Here is a 17,934-nt window from a genome sequence, read left to right on the forward strand (position 1 = left end):
CTCTGTTAAAATAAAATAACTGCCTATTTAAGGTATTCAAAATGTTGTTGTTAACGGCAGAAGACAGCTAATTTACACTGTCAGTTTAAAAGTCTTGAAATGGATCTAAACCAACAGATGACCGCAACAAAAAACAGGCTACTTGATCCAATGTCATCCATGCAAAAATCCATATCATTGCAAAAGCAATATGCATTTTGTTGTTGTTGTTGTTTGTTTGCTTGTTTGTTTATTTGTTTGTTTGTTGTTTTAATGCCTTCGGGCAGTACTCTTTTGTGTAAAATCACGTAACCCTAATGTATACAAACAAGACAGTGTGGGAATCTACGCTATCTTAAGACAATCCCTCCCCTGCGACCTTTCCCCCCCTGACTGACATGAGGTGATATCGGGAGACACACAGCAGTGATGAAGCAGCACATGCCCAGTTACTGATGTCAGACTAAACCCCCAGTCTCTCTCTGCTTTACATAGGTTCATTCAGAGGGAACCATGTTTCAAGGCAGATAACTGCTGTTTTTCATCTCAGCATACTCCACATTCCTCCTCATGCTCTCCTCCCCAGTGCGCCACGTAGGACCAGCATCAGATCCCAACAAGTCGCAACATTTCAGCCCTCGCAAAAAAAAAAAAGAGCATCTTCGCTATGATTTCTACTCAAATATCACTGTTAAATAATTTCCTCATTTAGGCTACTCCGCTGACTGGTAGTTATTTACCATTACTACTAGTCTGACTCACCTCCTAAAGAACTTCGCTCCCCCTTTGGGTTTTTTTTTTTCTTTTCCTCTCTTTTTTTGTCTTGTTTGATAAAGGAACATCTGTGAGCTAGTCTCATGAAGAGTGTCGTAAAATTCTTCTTAGCATTCTCCTTCTCTGGTTTGACCTCAAGCTTTTAAGGGTTTATTGACTTCCTGACAAAAATGCAGAACAGCAACTTGGCACAAAACTACCAAGAAAAGAGACTAAGAACATATTAAAACTATTTGCAGTAGCTAATGAAAATCAAGTTAAATTGCGAAAGCAGAACACCACTAATTATGATGTCAAACAAGGTTTCATGACTTCAACTGGATTTTAAGTATAAAGCACAGAACAGTTCACAGCCTCCAAGTTATTTGCTGGGTCAGTAAGTGTTATTGTACTTTACATCATCGAAAAATGAAATCCTAGGCAAAATACATACCTGAGGGACCTCGGTTGTCTCCCTCAGGGTCCAATAGAAATAGATTTGTTTTTTTTTTTCAATTCAATGTGAAGACAGTGAATGAATTAGGTTACTTTTTTGAAGCAGACCTTAGAGGGTTTGAAACTTGGACCTTTCAGGCTGATATAAACCATTCAATTCAACCATTATGTTTTCATTCCATTCAGACTTGTGTTGAAGGATAAAAAGGGGCAAGAAAAAAAAAAATTAGACAGAGCCAGTCTTTCAAACCTTAAGTACACATTAATATTTAACCCAGGTGTATCTAGGAGTGACTCTCTCTCTCTCTCTCTCTCTCTCTCTCCATCCAGTCCCATGTATGTCAAGGACCACACGTATAGCCAAACCACATGAAAAACTGTGTCTTGTAAATGACAAAACCTTCCTGCAGGACATGCCTTCGCCTTTCCACCTCCCTATCTTACATAAGAACGTTGGCTACAGGGCAAGAATTCCTCAGGTCCAGACCTGAGCCTTCCAGCCCATCCCTTCAGTAACACATAACACAAACCAACCCATAGCCTTATCCTGCTCTTGTGTGCTTACATTCTGTTTTTTTTTTTTTTTTTTTGTAAGGATCAACAGGTTCTTTATTTGATGCCCATAACTGACAGCCAATAACAAAACAAAATGCAATGACATCCCTAAGCAAACTTAATCCTACTGGGACCAAAATTAAAACAAACAAACAGAAAAAAAAAAGATTAAAATCTGCATTCTAGGACTCCTACTATGCCAAGTCACACACATTTCCATAGGCCTCCTGCCAAACGCTAAGCACAGGTACAGAATGCCAATAAATCCTTGTAGGTGACTTGTCTCATAAAACAAAATCAGGAAAATATTTAGCCGGTAAGAGACAGAGTGAATGAGGTGGAAGGACCTACGTTCTGTTTGTCTTCAGCAACCAAAGTTAGACGCAAGCCCGGTCTGTCTGGCTGCGCAAAGAGATTCTTTCAACAAATGTTCTTCAGGGATCGCAAAATAGTCGAAGAGAAAAGGAGAAGCTCATCATTGCTCTCCTGTGACTGTTTCACACTGACAACCACCCTGCTTTTTCCATTCTGGATTTACCGTAATCAAACTCTTCACATTGCCTGGAAACTCACTGCAAGTGAACACTCAGTACGAGTGCTGGGACATGGGTGAGTCGTAGGAGAAGGGGTTACACAAATTTTCTTGTTGGGAAAATTTATTGCCCCCCTTTTTTTTTCCACCAAAGTATGAAAACCAGAGGAGGAAGGAAAATGTGGGGATGCCTCCATTATCCTCGACCACCTGCAGACTTTTCCCCGACATTCCTGCTCCCTCTTTAGCTGGTCTGAAATGATTTGTGGTTAAAGTTCAACTTTCCCTTTTCTTAGGCCCTCTTCTCTTTGACTTTAACCCCACCACCGACCATCGCCATGAATTCTGAGACGCAGGGGTACGCGGTGACACAGATTAGAGCGTTCGAAATTAAAATCCATAGGACCTTAGCTTTATTAGCTTTCTTGTGTTCAGACAGACATCTGGGAGAAATTCCATCGTGATTTACGATGAAACGCGGGCTGATTTAGATGAGTTAATGAGTTACCTAAGGACTCGTATTTTACTGGAGTCTCCTCTCCTAGCCCAGGAGCTCTTAGATCATTCAGTGGCATGTTGTTCACTGATGGCATGGTACCACAAATGGAGAAATCTGGATCGAGCAAAGGAAAACAATGTCACCGGGAACAGTTCATCAAAAGCAAAGTTCCAGACACTGTGTAAGCAACACCTCACAGAAATGTGTTGTATGACAATTTGTTTGTTACTACCACAGAGAGAGTGTGATTATTCCATTCCTCTCATGCCTCGTTAAACGACCCTCCAAAAAAAAACGAAATGGGCGCAATGACAGAGAGGCAACATAAACAGGCTAATGTTGGGACAACTAAACATTTCTTTTTCTGAGAATGAGGAAGAGTAAAACACTCCTTAACTCAGCAGAAACGCTGGAAGGCTGATGGCATGCAGTACAACATACTACTTGTTTAGAGAACGGCTTCATCCACCTGCCCTGTCGTAGAGTTTTGGATTTCAACCTTGTATCTTTTAGCGAACTCTCGGCTAAGCAGAAGAGACCTGAGAAGAAGAAGTTCTCACAAAAAAAAAAAAAAAAGGAAATAAATCTAGCAATATGAATTATGGCTCTCCAGTGACAGAAGAAGCCCTGTAGGCCTATGTGAACATGCTTAACACAAGTCCAGTGAACCTGTTACTCACAGAACTTCTCAAATACTCTGAGGAGCCATGCTTTATCAGTAAATGGGGCCTGTGAGAACGACAGCTCCCTGAGTTACATGGTGTGCTGTGATAACGCAGAATTAATCAGGAGTGAGCGATTGCCTCTAATGAGTGGAAAACATCACCATGGGCCATGTTTATGTGGCTGGATTGGAAAGTATTCCCGAGCCCCTGGGGCAATGGGAAAACCCTCCATGCAAAGGGTGTAATAAAGGTACACAATTCACACACTCACACCCAGAAACTGTCTCTCTCTTTCTCTCTCTCTCTCTCCCTCTCTCTCTCTCCCTCCCCACCCCCCATCTAGTAAGTAGGGGAGAAAAATCCATTAAGTAAAATTACAGCAGGCACTATTCGTTTCACTGGTGAACAATAAAATAAAACCAAAGGGGCGGGGGGGGGGGGGGGGGGGGGGGGGGGGGATGGGGGGGTTATAAATGATTACAGAATGGTAGACAGATTTTCATCATTTCAAAGCACAAAGGCCAAGACTGACTTTTCAAACACCATGACTGCACAGCATCATTAGGAACCAATATAAAGGGCATTATTTGTTTTTACCCATGCTGTCATAACAAAAATATTTTATATTATTTTGCTTTAACAGATATAGATAAGCATATTCATAACCTGTTAGTGTTTTTTTTTTTTGTTTTTTTTTTATCGCCAGTGTTGTCCCAGCTGGCACCTCTGTGACAAATCACTTTACAGTTCATCCGGACCTGGACACATGACAATCACGTTGAATGCAGTTAGAAATAACCAAATGCTGGTTTATCATTTTAAGCTTCTGTAATAGGTCACTGATCATATTGTTAATGAAGTGTTACATTACCTCAGTACAAATAATGGCCCTCATCTTCAGAGACAAGAATGGAATCTAAAAAGAAGCACATGTTGCGGTGACATTATCGTATTCACTTTTCAGCTGCCTAGTTGTTACGAGGTTGGGCAATTAAGCATGTAAGCGAAGAACCATGCAATCTGTGCACCAAGCCAGAGACATTAGGTCACTTTCTCTGCATCTCTGAATCACACCCTATGATCACATCAGCCCCACTAAAAATCTGAACATATTTCTAATGATAATGGAAGTGACATTATACTGAAACAGCGTTTACTACTCTGCACATACATGCAGACACACACACACAAACCCACTCAAACACATACACACACTCAAACATCACTTTAAAGTTATGCCAAAGGCTTCAGCCAACCTTTTTTTTTCAGCCAGCAAGAAATCTAACAACACCCTACTGCTTACTACAGATTCTGAATGACCAGTCATACTCCCAGACCCCCTCTCAGACATGTTTCAGCAAAGTGCCCTGCAACTCAAACTTCTGGATATCTTCCCCCATTCATCACCTTGCTTAACTCGCCGTAGACACACTCCAATTAGCCTCTGTTTGGGCTCCACCCGATGGCACACTCCTAAGGACGATAGCTATGAGGAATGTCAGTGAGGTCAGGGGTCGTTCAGATCAGGCACACGCCAACCTCTGATTTTCATTCTTCCCTTGTCGCGACCTGCGTTGATATTACGCGTGCCAACAGAGAGGTTTTTATTTCTGCTCTGTTCTCTTTCACCTTATTCCTTTCTCAACTCCCATGACCTTTTCAGGATTTACTGCTGTTTGTGCATGTCACGTAACGACAATTGACCAGGACAGAGTGTCTGTGAATGCGTTGAAGCTATGTCAGAGAATTGGCGAAGTTTACACAAGATCAAAGGGCCGCGAGGACTCTTTATAAAAGTTCACGGGATGTGGTTCAAACTGTACTCACAACCGTCCACTTAAAGCTTATCAGAGTGTATCACCGACAGGATGATGCAGGGTGAAAAGGTCAAGGATGGGAGAGTGGGAGTGTTATTTTCATTCCTATTCAGAAAGTGATGGAAGACAACTGCATCAGTTACGAGAGGAATACTATAGGACCAAAGCACTGCGCTTGTGTATTCCTGAAATAAGAGACACTGTGATGCACCAGCTTTGAAGAGAGCTTAGAAGCAGAATCAAAAATCAAATGCACAGAATCTTCAAAAGCAATTACCATTAAGTTGATGTAGACTCTAATACATTCTTTGCTCGGTCTAGATTAAGATATTCCAAAAATTCTAGGGTGAAATTGTTGGGAAAAGTCCAAAATTTTTCTGAAATTGCTCAAATAATGTCATTATGTTGTATATTATTGTGTTAATGTGCTACATATGAGTAATATAGGACTCCTGACTACATATCTAAAGAGGGTGTAGGTGAAATATTCATGTATTTTGGTTTGTGAAAGAGCCTGATGTATCCTTTGCACCAGACAGCTTGTCTCATGTGGAGCTCAGATGTTCGAAGTGAGCCATCAAAAGGAAATTCCACAGTGCACATAATTCTGCAAAATCTGGCAACCCACAAAATGTGGCACCTCACGGAAGGAAATCAGATGAAAATCCTTTAAGGGTGGAAAAAAAAAGGCAAGTGCAATGTTCTGTCTGGTGAATTCCACATGCAAGCCTGTGTGTAAGAGAGCATCTGAGAGAGAGAGAGCATCCCCAACAGAACTCATGAATCACAGCTTGCATTCATTACCATCTAAGGTGTGTGTGTGTGTGTGTGTCTCCCAGATCATCAGCCATTGACTTTGCATGTTAAGTTGATTCTTTCCACTCTGTGAGATCTACGTTGAGTAAGCTCTCAAGAAATGTGATAAGAAAACAAGCAAACGGTGTTTGTTTATGCCTTTCCATACATACAAAAATCGGCAGGAGAGTTGATTCTTCCTTAGGCTTATTGATTCGAACTGCATCTAATAATCTGTTTGTTTAGAAACAAATTAGGCTAGACAGAAGGTCATAGAATTCTGTTTAATATGATTCATCATCGGAGAAAAACATCAACAAACGCTGAAAAAGTCAACCCACATGAAAGCTATGTAAATTGTGGTATTGTTTCTGGAGAACAAAAAAAAAAACATTAAATGAAACTTCATGATGTCTGAAAGACTTCCTAACCAAGATGTCATGAGTTCCTGAAACCTTCTTTCCAACGGAGTCTGAACACAGATGTCAACAAGGCGGCAAAAGACACAGACACAGAAATGGCAGAATTATGCAAAGCAACATAAAATTGCAACAGAATTACGGAATCTTGTGAGTAATACATTACATGTCTTGTCAGACACTAGCCTTTGTTACCAGTAGATTAGAAGCTTGTGAGGTTTTCTGAACTTCACTCAAAGTCCAGTTGCCTAATTTTAGCCATTAACTTGCCACATAAATCTCACTTTAAAGGGTTCATAGTGTAAGGAAGTGCCACCCTAAGAATAAATTGTCACTAAGAATGGAGCCCTGCGTTTGACTCCTTTGCTCAAAGACACTTCATCTAATCAGGGTTTGCATTCTTCCCCACCATCAAGCCACAGCATGAGTAAATAATTTGCTTTGAAATGAATGGGACTAATTACAAACCTTGTGCTTTTTTTTTTTTTTTTTTTTTTGTAGTAGTGGTAGTAGTAGCAGTAAGCAATCTTTAGATCTGTTTTAACAGACGATTCAGTGCCTAGTGGACAACTTGCTGAAGATGTCCAAAGGCCCGTCGTGGAGAGTGAGTCTCGACATGTCATCTCAGTCTCAGATTTAAACCTTTGTTCTCCCTTTCATTTCTACTCCATTTATCCCCGCTTTCATGCTGACCATCTGCCAGACTGCTTTAGCAGGCCAGGAGAAAAAAAAAAAAAAAAAAGAAAAACGTAGAATGCAGAGATTAATTCCATATTGAGTGAGGGCCCAAGCTTGGGGAGGAGGGGACATGTTACTGGCATCTTTAGTCCCTGAGGACTGAAGTGAGACTATGAGTAAGACTGAGCGGTTACAGACATGTTAGCATAGCCACCAAATGAATAGTTTTACCAGCAGGAGTTGATACATTCAGTCTTTTGGAGCTTTCACAGACAGAGACAAATTAGTAGAGAATAGTTAAAAACTTGTAGACACACATAAATCTTTTAAATGCTTTCACAATTACCCATCATTCAAGCATTTGTAACATAAATTACAAATAGTTTTGCTATTTTTTCTTTTCTTGTATTGTGTCTGTGAGCAGGACCGACAGTAGCTTCCAACCGTTTCCTTTAGCAAAAACTAAAGCTTTACTATTTTATTCCAATAAAGTAATGACTCAGGCTCACATTCTTGGTTACCAAATGGTACAAGGAACAGATTTAGTCTCAAATTTATTTGGCCGCAGTCACGCAAATGAATTATTGTCCTCTGAGTTATTCCATGACAGTGTTGACAAAACGAATGCTAATTCAAATCCAGAGTATCTGAGCTCGCTTTTTAAAATGAAGACAGCTGACCTTTTCAACTTTTGATCAACCTGCCGTTCGTTTTGAGAATACCTTCAAAAAGTGTAAATGAACTGGTCTCCCATGTATTTGCAGTTCTGTTATTATATTTTGTAATGACCGATTGAAATGTATTACATGATAAAAAGCAATCGAGAGACTCTCGGGTTGAGTCTTCTATCCTGCTGTCCATGTAGAGGTGAGAGTGGGAATGTGTCTGGTTGTTATACAGAGTTAAATCTGAGAACCAATGCTTGGAACATCATATCCTGGTCTGCAATAAAAAAAGGAGGGGGAGGCAGGGGTGGGAGGGACCCTTCGTCAAAGCGCCTCAGTGGGCTACTTTTTTCCGCTCTGGGCATACAGTCCTAAACGGCGGCTAAGCTCCCAGACGGCAGTGGAAAATGCTGCTTCTGTGGGTTTTATATTGTTCTACATAACGCTTTAGAATTTAAATAGAGTTAACTCTGCAGTGAAAGCAGAACATATAAGTCAGTTCGAAAACACCAGTTCACTGCAGAGATGGTCTAATCAGTGGAGACATTGCTTATGGATAAAAACTGTCATAATCATTGACAAAAGACAAAAAAAAGTGAGATAAATTCAAACAAAAGATGAGATCACCATAGTGGGAGTATTCACTTTCTGTCAAGTTATTTACAGTAACATCCAAACTCTTCCTTTACTAATGGAAAAGGTGAGAAAGGCACATTTTTGCAGGTTATTTTGGGGGGTACATGCACCCAGGTCTAAAGAGGACAAACACTTCACGGGAGACGCTAATGTCTGTTTCGGATTATATTAATTGGCAATTGCAGTGAAGAGAAATGCAAGGCAGCTGTCTAGATTTGTTCTACTACACTCACGCTGAGCGGGGGGTGAAATGAAATGCAATCTCTTTCGCAGATAATGGTGCCGGCAAGGGTCAGTGGGCTGCTTTTAGCTTTCCCGCCTTCTCTGTCTAGAGCCATAGCAGTCGGGATATTCCACACAGTCTAATTAGAACCATAAGATTTAGCGATTTCTTTTTTCTTCCTTTCTCAGAGCCATAACACTTACCCCATCATACTGTCTATATTTACACTGACACCACAACAGTTCACATTTTCCACAGTGCTGTAATATACAGTGAATGTGCTTATGGTTTGATCTGACACAGACATACAGTGAACTCATTCACATCCAACATTCGTGTAGAAATACAAAAAATAAAAAAAAAACAACTTTAAAATAAAACACTCTATTAGCATGTAGATTGCAACACTCGCATAGCAAGCTATTTAATACCAGTGAAGAGGTACTATGATAACCTAAATAGGATGGCTTTTCCCATTGACAAACCTGTTAAACACCCTAATAGTACTAAACTGATTAGAGCTTCTAAACATACACTGTTCATGGACCAGAACACCACAATGCAAAATTTAAGCAAGATATAAGTTTACAGACTTTAAAAGCACCCAATCCTTCAAAAGGGATGAAGAGATACACAATTACCCATGATGGTCATTTAAGTACTAATATGCCTCCCCCCTCCGCCCCCCCATTTAAGTAATAATATGCCCCCCCCCCCCCCAGACACACACACACACACACACACACACACTCAGAAGCAACATTGTGTTAATAATATCTATCATCTATGTCCTTTTTCTTTCTTTCTTTCTTTCTTTCTTTCTTTCTTTCTTTCTCTCTGTCTGTCTGTCTGTCTGTCTTTGTCCTTTGTTCATCCAGATGCGACCCACTGAGATTTAATATCTGTTGTTAAAGGGAGCCATGGCCAAGATAGTCACACAACTCCAAGGAGACCCAACAGGTACAAACAACAGCTGAAGTTAACTTTAATTAAACATTTTTACCTCCTCTCATCTCACCACAACACAGCAACGTCAAGATGGTGAGATTTTACAGCTGGGTTTGACCCGATTTCTCGGGTTCAAGCCCTGAGCTTTCATTAAGTCTCTCGTACTCAAGAGCTGCTATGAGCCCAATTTTGTGGAAAACGGAAAAACATCCCACATTATACTGGGTGATGTTCCAAGTTCATCCTGTCTCTTCTCACTTAGAATTCTGCACATTTATAAGCCAAAACTGTACTATCAATCCAAACAAAACCTTTTTTTTTCTCCGTAAACCTGGCCCCATACAAGCAGTTGTGTGACTTATCCTCTATAGTCCGCTACATTGCCAGGACCTTGTGTACAGGATAACACTGCTCGGAGGTACTAAGCACCCAGTAGATTCAACTCAGACTTTCTTGGGGTTTGTGATTTAAAAGCACACCCCAAATCACTGAAGCTTGCATCTGTATGCAGGATGCATTGTATTGGGTGGGTCACCAAATACCAGAACCAGGCACTGAACAATCTTATAGAAACTATCAGAACCTAACTCTGTTAACATAACATGTCAAAGGGCACCATACATTTCAATGAAATATCGTTTTTTCCTGTGTTACCGAGGGTCCATCAATGCTTCCTTTCTCTTCTTAAGAGCAGTCACACTTTTAAATCATAGTGTTTGCTAGAATCACCATCCAACTGTTCCTATGTAGGTAAGATGGATGAAATGCAACAGATGAGTTCCCTATAGGGATCAATAAAGTGTAACTTAATTCAACTAACGAGGTTCTTTTTTCCACCTGAGGTAGGTGTGCTCCCTGAAGGAACTGGCGCAGCTCCTGGTTGACATTGTTCTGCATGTAGGAGGTAGCAATACACCCTAACATTGTAGCCAAAGCTGTAATGAAAGCTTCTGGTGATGCAGTAGACACAGGTAAAGGTGAACATAAAGTCTTAGCATCTCCAGCTGTCTCACTGTCACACAGTAGCTGCTCCGTGAATTAATTTAATAATACTTTCTCAAGGAAATGAAAATATGGAAAGAAGATTACCTGTATATATTATTTCAATTGTTTATATGTTGTGTTAAAATTTCCCCCTACATGGATGAGGAACATTCTAAATTTCTGGTATTTTAATTCTAGCTCGGCATGGAAAATGGAAAAAAATCTAACTGCCATCTAATCTTTTAAATTCATGAGTGTTAGTATAAATTTGTCAAACACTCATACATTTAAAGTATCAGTTGACAGTCTAGTCAGTCTAGTTTACAAATGTTTTAAAGATTAGATGAGACTTTTAGATGACTTTACCGTTTTGCCCATTAAAAGCTAATGTAATTTTCAGGCCTGTAATGGATCAGTGATTACTTGGTTCGGTACTGAAGTGCAGGTGATGAGAAGTTCCTTGACAGGGAATCCCCAAGTGGAGAAGGAAGCTTTTGTAGAGCTCTCTGCTCAGTTGTCCTCTGACACCAATGGTACTCACAGGTTTTACCTTCTGGCCTGAAACGCTGGCTAATGATTGTCCAATGTCTACACACATATGTGCGCGCGCGCACACACACACACAATATAGTTCAAGATAGGTAAATAGATAGATATATAGGTAGATTAGATAGATTGATAGATTGATAGATATTGACATGCTATCTGCAGATCAGCTCATTATTGTATTAATATTATATTAATGGTTGTCCAATGCATACACACCGACACACATGCACACACGCACACACACACACACACACATACACAAATATACAGTATATATATCGGCATATTGGCATGCAACCAGCAAGTCAGCTCATTATTACATATAATCAAGACTTCAGATGTTATATTTACAATTCACACCTTTTTGCTGCTTTTTTTTTTTTTTTTTTACAGTGCATGACTACTTTTCTTGAAGGCATAAAATTAAAGTAAAGGTTCACCCTAGTTGACTAAAAATCCAGGCATTTAATAATAATAATAAAAAAAAGAAGATACCAACAAAGACTAAGGTAAGGGTTATGAAGAGTTCATATGTCAGTGAAGGTGGATCTCTACTTTAAACTTTTCAAGATCAAAGCTTAGCACATATAATTACCTCGCTTCTCTCTCTCTCTCTCTCTCTCTGTCTCTCTCTGTCTCTCCACTCTTAATCATCTTGTCCAGTCCAGTGTTGTAACATACTGGCTGAACAACAGAGACTAGAAAGAATGTAAACATGAAAGAGCTGACCAGTTACATCCAAAATATATTATTATAAAACAGTTCTCCTGGCTATACCTATAAAGACACATCTTCAGTGAAGAAGACTGAAACAAGCCAATAATTAGCAAAAAGTGGGGCACACATATTTTACGAGGGAGGCAGAATTCCTGATTTTAACCTCCACAGTGATGCGGCCCATTCCTCTCATCTTTGTCTTTGACCTCTTTCGGTCGCGCTGTGCTTTGTGTATTAGATAAACGGTAGACAACCAGGAACTGCCAAAGAACCTCTCTAAAAGGTATGCCCCTTGCCCTCCCCAGTTAATTGCACATTTTTGTTGTAGAGAAAGCAGACTCATGACTATGACTAACCATAAATTGCCTCTCCTCTCCACACCTCTGTCATTTTTGCTCACAATGATAAAGGGTCACTTTATATGTACATAAGCACAGGCTTAGGCCACATTCATGAGACCCAAAACCTGTAGGACCAATCCATTTTCAAAAGGTATACCTAATAAACTAGCCACTGATTCTGTCTGTGTGTGTGTGTGTGTGTGTGTGTGTGTGTGTGTGTGAGTGTGTGTGTGTGTATGAGTGTGCATGTGTGCGTTCCTGTGTGTGTGTGTGTGTACATATAATCCTATAAAATAATGCATTCTCAGTCATATTCCATTCTCTACACTGTTCAAAGCATTTTGAAAAGTTCTGTTCCGGACAAAACGTTACTGAGCAGAGGTATTCCCTCACGAGCAGGTTCCAGTCAGAAGTATGACTGAGCTTGTTTAAATGAAAAGCCTGGGTGGGATAACAACAAGATAACTTTCCATGACTCCCCACGATGAGATAAGCACGCCTTGCCAGATGCACGCATCATCGGGCCACCGGGGGCAAGGTCATGTTTAGTTGTTGGTCGGAAACAAATGATTTTTCCTACTGACTATATAGGCAGATGACATCATTTTGTAACTCTGCCAAATCCTGAGAGGAGGGAGATAGGAACGTGTGATACAAGGCTTTTTATCCAATTCTTACTTCGTTTCCGTGATTACCGTAGATTTACACTTAAGCGCTCGCGTTGAAAGCGATAATTTGATAATTCGAAAAAGGAATGCCTGAAGAACGAGGGATCCCACATTACTCCTTTTTAGGAAACGCCTGGGTCGGGGAGGATGCAGTAGATCTCTGGGTTAGACAAAAATTTCATTAAAACCCAATTACCGATCGAGTCCGGGAAAACTGCGAAATACTAAGCACATGTGCTATGTTTCATTTTGGTAGTTAACATATATCATCGACAGAGATTACTCAGCACTGAACCTTTAGATGCACTCCCCCGGCAACAGAACACCACAATTCTCATTCCAGAAAAAAAAGACTGCAGATAAGATGAAAAGATCAACATCTCTTGGAGGACTACCGTAAACTGTAAATTTAAGCACGGTGCAGTTTTCTACCTACAAATAACTTAGGTCGCAGTATTGCTCAGCCCAAATATTTCAGAGCTTTTGAGACTGTTAAAAAAATCTCTTCTCCGAGTTGAAACTGAGGTTTGTACTGTATTGCATTTATTTGTTTATTTCCCCCCGTTTTCATGGCAACCACTTTACAAGGCCGTGTATTGAGAACTAAATATCAATAAAACGTTTCAGCCTCTGGCATCGCAATTTGACTGAGACATCCGGATTTCAGCTTTGAACAGGAAATTCAGCTGTGCATTGTCTTGATAAAGTAGGAGTGTTGGATAATGTGGACAACCCTTGAGCATCAGTAAGTGGTTAGGAAAGTACTGTATCCATTGGAATTAAGTAGAAAACCACCACTACAGCCACTCAACTATGATTCACTCTTCAAACATAAACCATCTAGGCATGTTTTCATTTTAAAAATTCCATTTGATCAAATAATGTGGAGACTAAACAATGTAAGGCAAGAAATATTTAAGATTTCATTGCTAATTTTCAACATACGTAGGCAGAGTTTACTATTACGCAACAGATTAAATCCCAGATGTACATTCATACAAATGTTTTAAGCTCCTCCAAAACCAAAGTGTCTGGTCAATGTAGCTTCTTTGGTAATGCTACTGCTAATTATTATATCTCTGGTGAACCTCAGCTGTCTTAAAGAATCAGTGGTGAATGTGGGGGCCCTTGTGATGATTGAGAATTTGACATGGCGTGGAGAAATAGACAAGCAACTCTTGGGGAACACAGTTAAAAAAAAAAGAAAACATATGAAGGACACATGAACCAGAGACAGAACTCTTAGAGGAAGATTTTTCCATCATCACTGCATCTTAAAGGTTGTTTCAACCTCCAGCACCCACATTTCGGACTAATGCAGTAATGCTGGTGCAACGAACCATCTAAGCCCCGTAACAGACACGTTCATGACATCATAATTCCACAGCAGGGAATGATGGGTACTTAGTCCAGGTTTATGACATGATCCAGAGAGTAAATTACCCATAAAGACCCCAGAAAGACAGCCACAGCCCATCTCAGATGACACGAGACTTCTCTTAGAATGTTGGTGCGTGCGCTGTAAACTCGAATAAGAAACTGGCAAAAGGCTGAAATGAATTAGATACCCAAACTACAATATTTGATGTAATTTGATGTAATGAAAACTGAGACTTTATTCCATTAATTAAGTAGTGTTTGCTCAATTATTTGAATAATCCTACCTTATTCAACTTTACAGTGTGTGTGTGTGTGTGTGCGTGTGTGTGTGCGCGTGCGTGTGTGTGTGTGTATGTGTGTATGTGTGTGTGTGTGTGTATGTGTGTGTGTGTGTGTGTGTGTGCCTGTGCGTGTGTGTATTCTGCATGATCTCAATGATCATACTCAGCAAAAATGGTGATACAGTACATTCACTCCAGAGTCCATCTTTGTACAGCTATGACATGCTTTACAGCCTTAGTTTATGGAGCGATGCACATTTGTCCCAGTTCTATCCTACCGTCTCTGTAAACTGGAGCATGACGCTTTGGCTGTTGTCATAACAAACTCGTTCAGCTGGTCCTGCACAGCATTTACTGCATTGAATTCAGTTCAGCCAAGTTTGAAGAGCATGTGTTCTGTTCTCAAAACATTGCCACAGTTATGAGGCTAGTCATATAGGAACAATCACTACCCTCAACTGCAGATAAACTTTTAGCAGGACGGTGTATCCATGGCAACAAATTAAAGAAAGAAAAATAGCACTGTAAGGTCAACAGTATTCTACACTTAACAGTAGCTTCCCATGACTGCCATCAAAACACTCACCATTTAACTGCTCAAGTGAGACTCTCCATGAACCTCTTCATCCCTTAAATACTGAGATTATTTTTCATCCAACACATATTGAGAGAAACATTGATTTTTTTTTCTTCATGTGTTCAATCCGAAACAAAAGACAGAGGGCCATCACTGACTTGATAGCATGGCCAGAACAATCCTGCCACCTACTGGAAGATTTTTTTAATGAGCAAAGTGTCTGTGCTGAGGAACAGTTATAGTCTGGTCCACAATGTCTGAATTAGAGAGAGATGTTAAGCAGTGACTCACTTCTTTAGGGAGGAAATAGTAAACACTCTGGCTCCGTCTTCACCCCTTTGGGAAAAACACCAGTCTCTTTGAATGCCTTGATGCACAAATGTATTCATTAATTACAAACAAGCCAGTAATGAGGCATTTAATTTCATCTGACACCATTTGACTTTTGTTTTGTCTTATGAATGCCATTCAAAAAGCTTTTGCCCGTTTGGAGCTGACCAGAGACCTACAGTTAGTAAGCAATTTGTAGAGGGATGCCATCCCTCTTGTTAGCGAAATGCATCCCCCTTGTTAGCCTGCCATCCCCCTATATGCTTTATAGAGTAGTGTCAGTGACCTTTGGCCCATCCCCCCTGTTGACCATTGGGCCACCCCCCCGGGTTAAAAAATGACAAATCGCCTACTGCCTACAGTTTTAGATCTTTAATGTTTTATGGTCTTGTACCAAGTATTTCTCTCTGACTGGAGCACAGATATGCTCTCATATGAATTCAATGTGGTGACAAATGCAAAGATTTTGAGGCCTGCGAGTAAGCAATGTCGATGTGGTCTGGAGCGCATGTGTTTGGCTCATGTACATATACATACATACATATACTTAGTGGCTATACATACACACAAAGACACTCATTGACTCACACACTCACACTCACTCACACACACACACACACACACACACACACACACACACACTCTCACATAGCAGTCATTTGGTAAAATATAGTAGGAGTGAAAAATGAAGTATCACTGAGAAGTGTTTGGTTTGTAAGAGTGTGGAGTCATGGAAGGATGTTTTGCTTCAACGCTGTTGTTTATGTTCCCATGAGACATGAGTGCTCGCCGCGTACGGCATCATGTTTATTTTATGGTGGTATGATCTAAGCCACGTTTGCCTGAGATTTTTTTTCCTAGGTTAATATTTCCTGATTTTTAGTTTTTAGGAACCGTGGGGATCCCCATTATGTGTCCTAGCTAAGCACAAATACACTCTTTCAAATAATCAAGAGCTTAGTTGAATTGGGTGAGAAGAAACTGGGTCAGGTAAAAAAAAAAAAGTGCTGTATTACAGTTCCCTGGAACTAAAGGAATATGTTTTTTTTTTAATGTGTGAACTGAATTTAGGATCCTGAGAGAGTTAAGCAATCTTCAGCTTGAAGAAAAATTATTCCCATCAGCCTTTTAGCATCCTTTGATGTCCCACACAACACAATACTGATCACAACTATTTTGTTTTCATTTCAATTTCTTTGTTGGTCAGATGTTTCTATGTAACAGATCATTTTGGGGGTTTTTTTCAGCATTGATAGACAAGTTCTTTGGAGAAGCTTAAGAAAATTTCCAAGGCCCAATAACCAATAACGAACAATTACGGGGAAAAAAGCGACACCTTGTGCTGTTAGAAACCATCTTGTTACTTCCTCTGAACCTATTTCACACTGCTGAAGCTCTCTCATAAACTTGTTTCAACTTCAGGTGACAAACTTCAGATTTTGCCCGAAGTAGTGTCTGCTTCAGGCATAAAAACTGAAAACCCTAAATGTAGACGGACAAAATAGATGATTATGTTGCACTGTTTCATGAGGCCAAAGCTTATTCCTGGGAATGACCACATCAACATGACGTTCTGGATTTGGTTCTACAAAGAAAGGAATGAGTTCTGATACGATCTCCTCAGCTTTCTTTATCTTTTCTGCCCTCTCTGCCAGCTGGCGTTTGACCGTGACATCTGCTCCAGGAAAGATGGCTAAATGGAGATGTAGAAAGTGAATAACGATATATTTCATGTGACATTACTAAGGTCATAACCCAGTCAATGACACCAAAGCGACCACCAGGACCTCTGAACTTAGTTTTAAACAGCCATAAGGAGAAATGAGGCTGCAGCAGACATCACAATACATTAGTCAATGCGCTCGGCAGTTAAAATTGCGTTAATTGTCAAAGTTGGCGACGTACCAAAGCATAATTAGGTCTGGCCAAACATATGCACCCTACCTTTGGTCTGACATTGCACATGTTCCACAGTCTCATGTTCATCTTTTATGGAAAATTAATGACGACCTCTTGACATCTCTGGTTTCAGACTTTCTGTATATCAAGCGCTCTTTTAATTATAGTTCCGATAGTTAACTTATTGCAAAGGGCATTTGGGGATTCGTTTTTTTTTTCGGTCTTATTTTTTTGCAGGGTTCACTCATTGCGGTGGCCGTGGGTTTATCGTTTAGATTCTGCCACGGTACAAACCGCCCAATGTGCTTACGACACAGTAAACAGTTTTATGACAAAATCCAAGCTCTTACTGGTGCCGGCGGGCACAGAACGTTGGGATTAATCTTAACGGCCGCGTAGAATATAAACATAATATGACATTTGGTTTTTGCCCAGAGACCAGTCCATTTGTACAAATCGAAGGATGGTTCGGCACAAACAAGTTTCTCCGCACCGTGATGCTAACGGCAACTTTCAGAACTCCGCAGAAGTCACATCCCGGGGAAAACCATAAGATCCATAATTAATGACTTCACAGCCCGCAACATA

At 40.3% G+C, this 17,934-nt stretch overlaps 1 protein-coding gene across 1 annotated transcript in view; it reads right to left on the bottom strand.

The window, feature by feature from the left end:
• Positions 1–2,567: 2,567 nt before the first annotated feature.
• cd109 (CD109 molecule) overlaps positions 2,568–17,934 on the bottom strand; it is a 33,226-nt gene continuing 17,859 nt past the window's right edge. Inside the window, exons 34-35 of the mRNA XM_030770874.1 lie at positions 2,784–2,888; positions 2,568–2,620 (exon numbers count right to left, since the gene is read on the bottom strand). Of these exons, the coding sequence (XP_030626734.1) occupies positions 2,568–2,620; positions 2,784–2,888 (158 nt within the window). The remainder of the gene's footprint in view (positions 2,621–2,783; positions 2,889–17,934) is intronic.

The sequence above is a fragment of the Chanos chanos genome, chromosome 4 (genome assembly GCF_902362185.1).
Source record: "Chanos chanos chromosome 4, fChaCha1.1, whole genome shotgun sequence".
Classification (NCBI taxonomy): domain Eukaryota; kingdom Metazoa; phylum Chordata; class Actinopteri; order Gonorynchiformes; family Chanidae; genus Chanos; species Chanos chanos.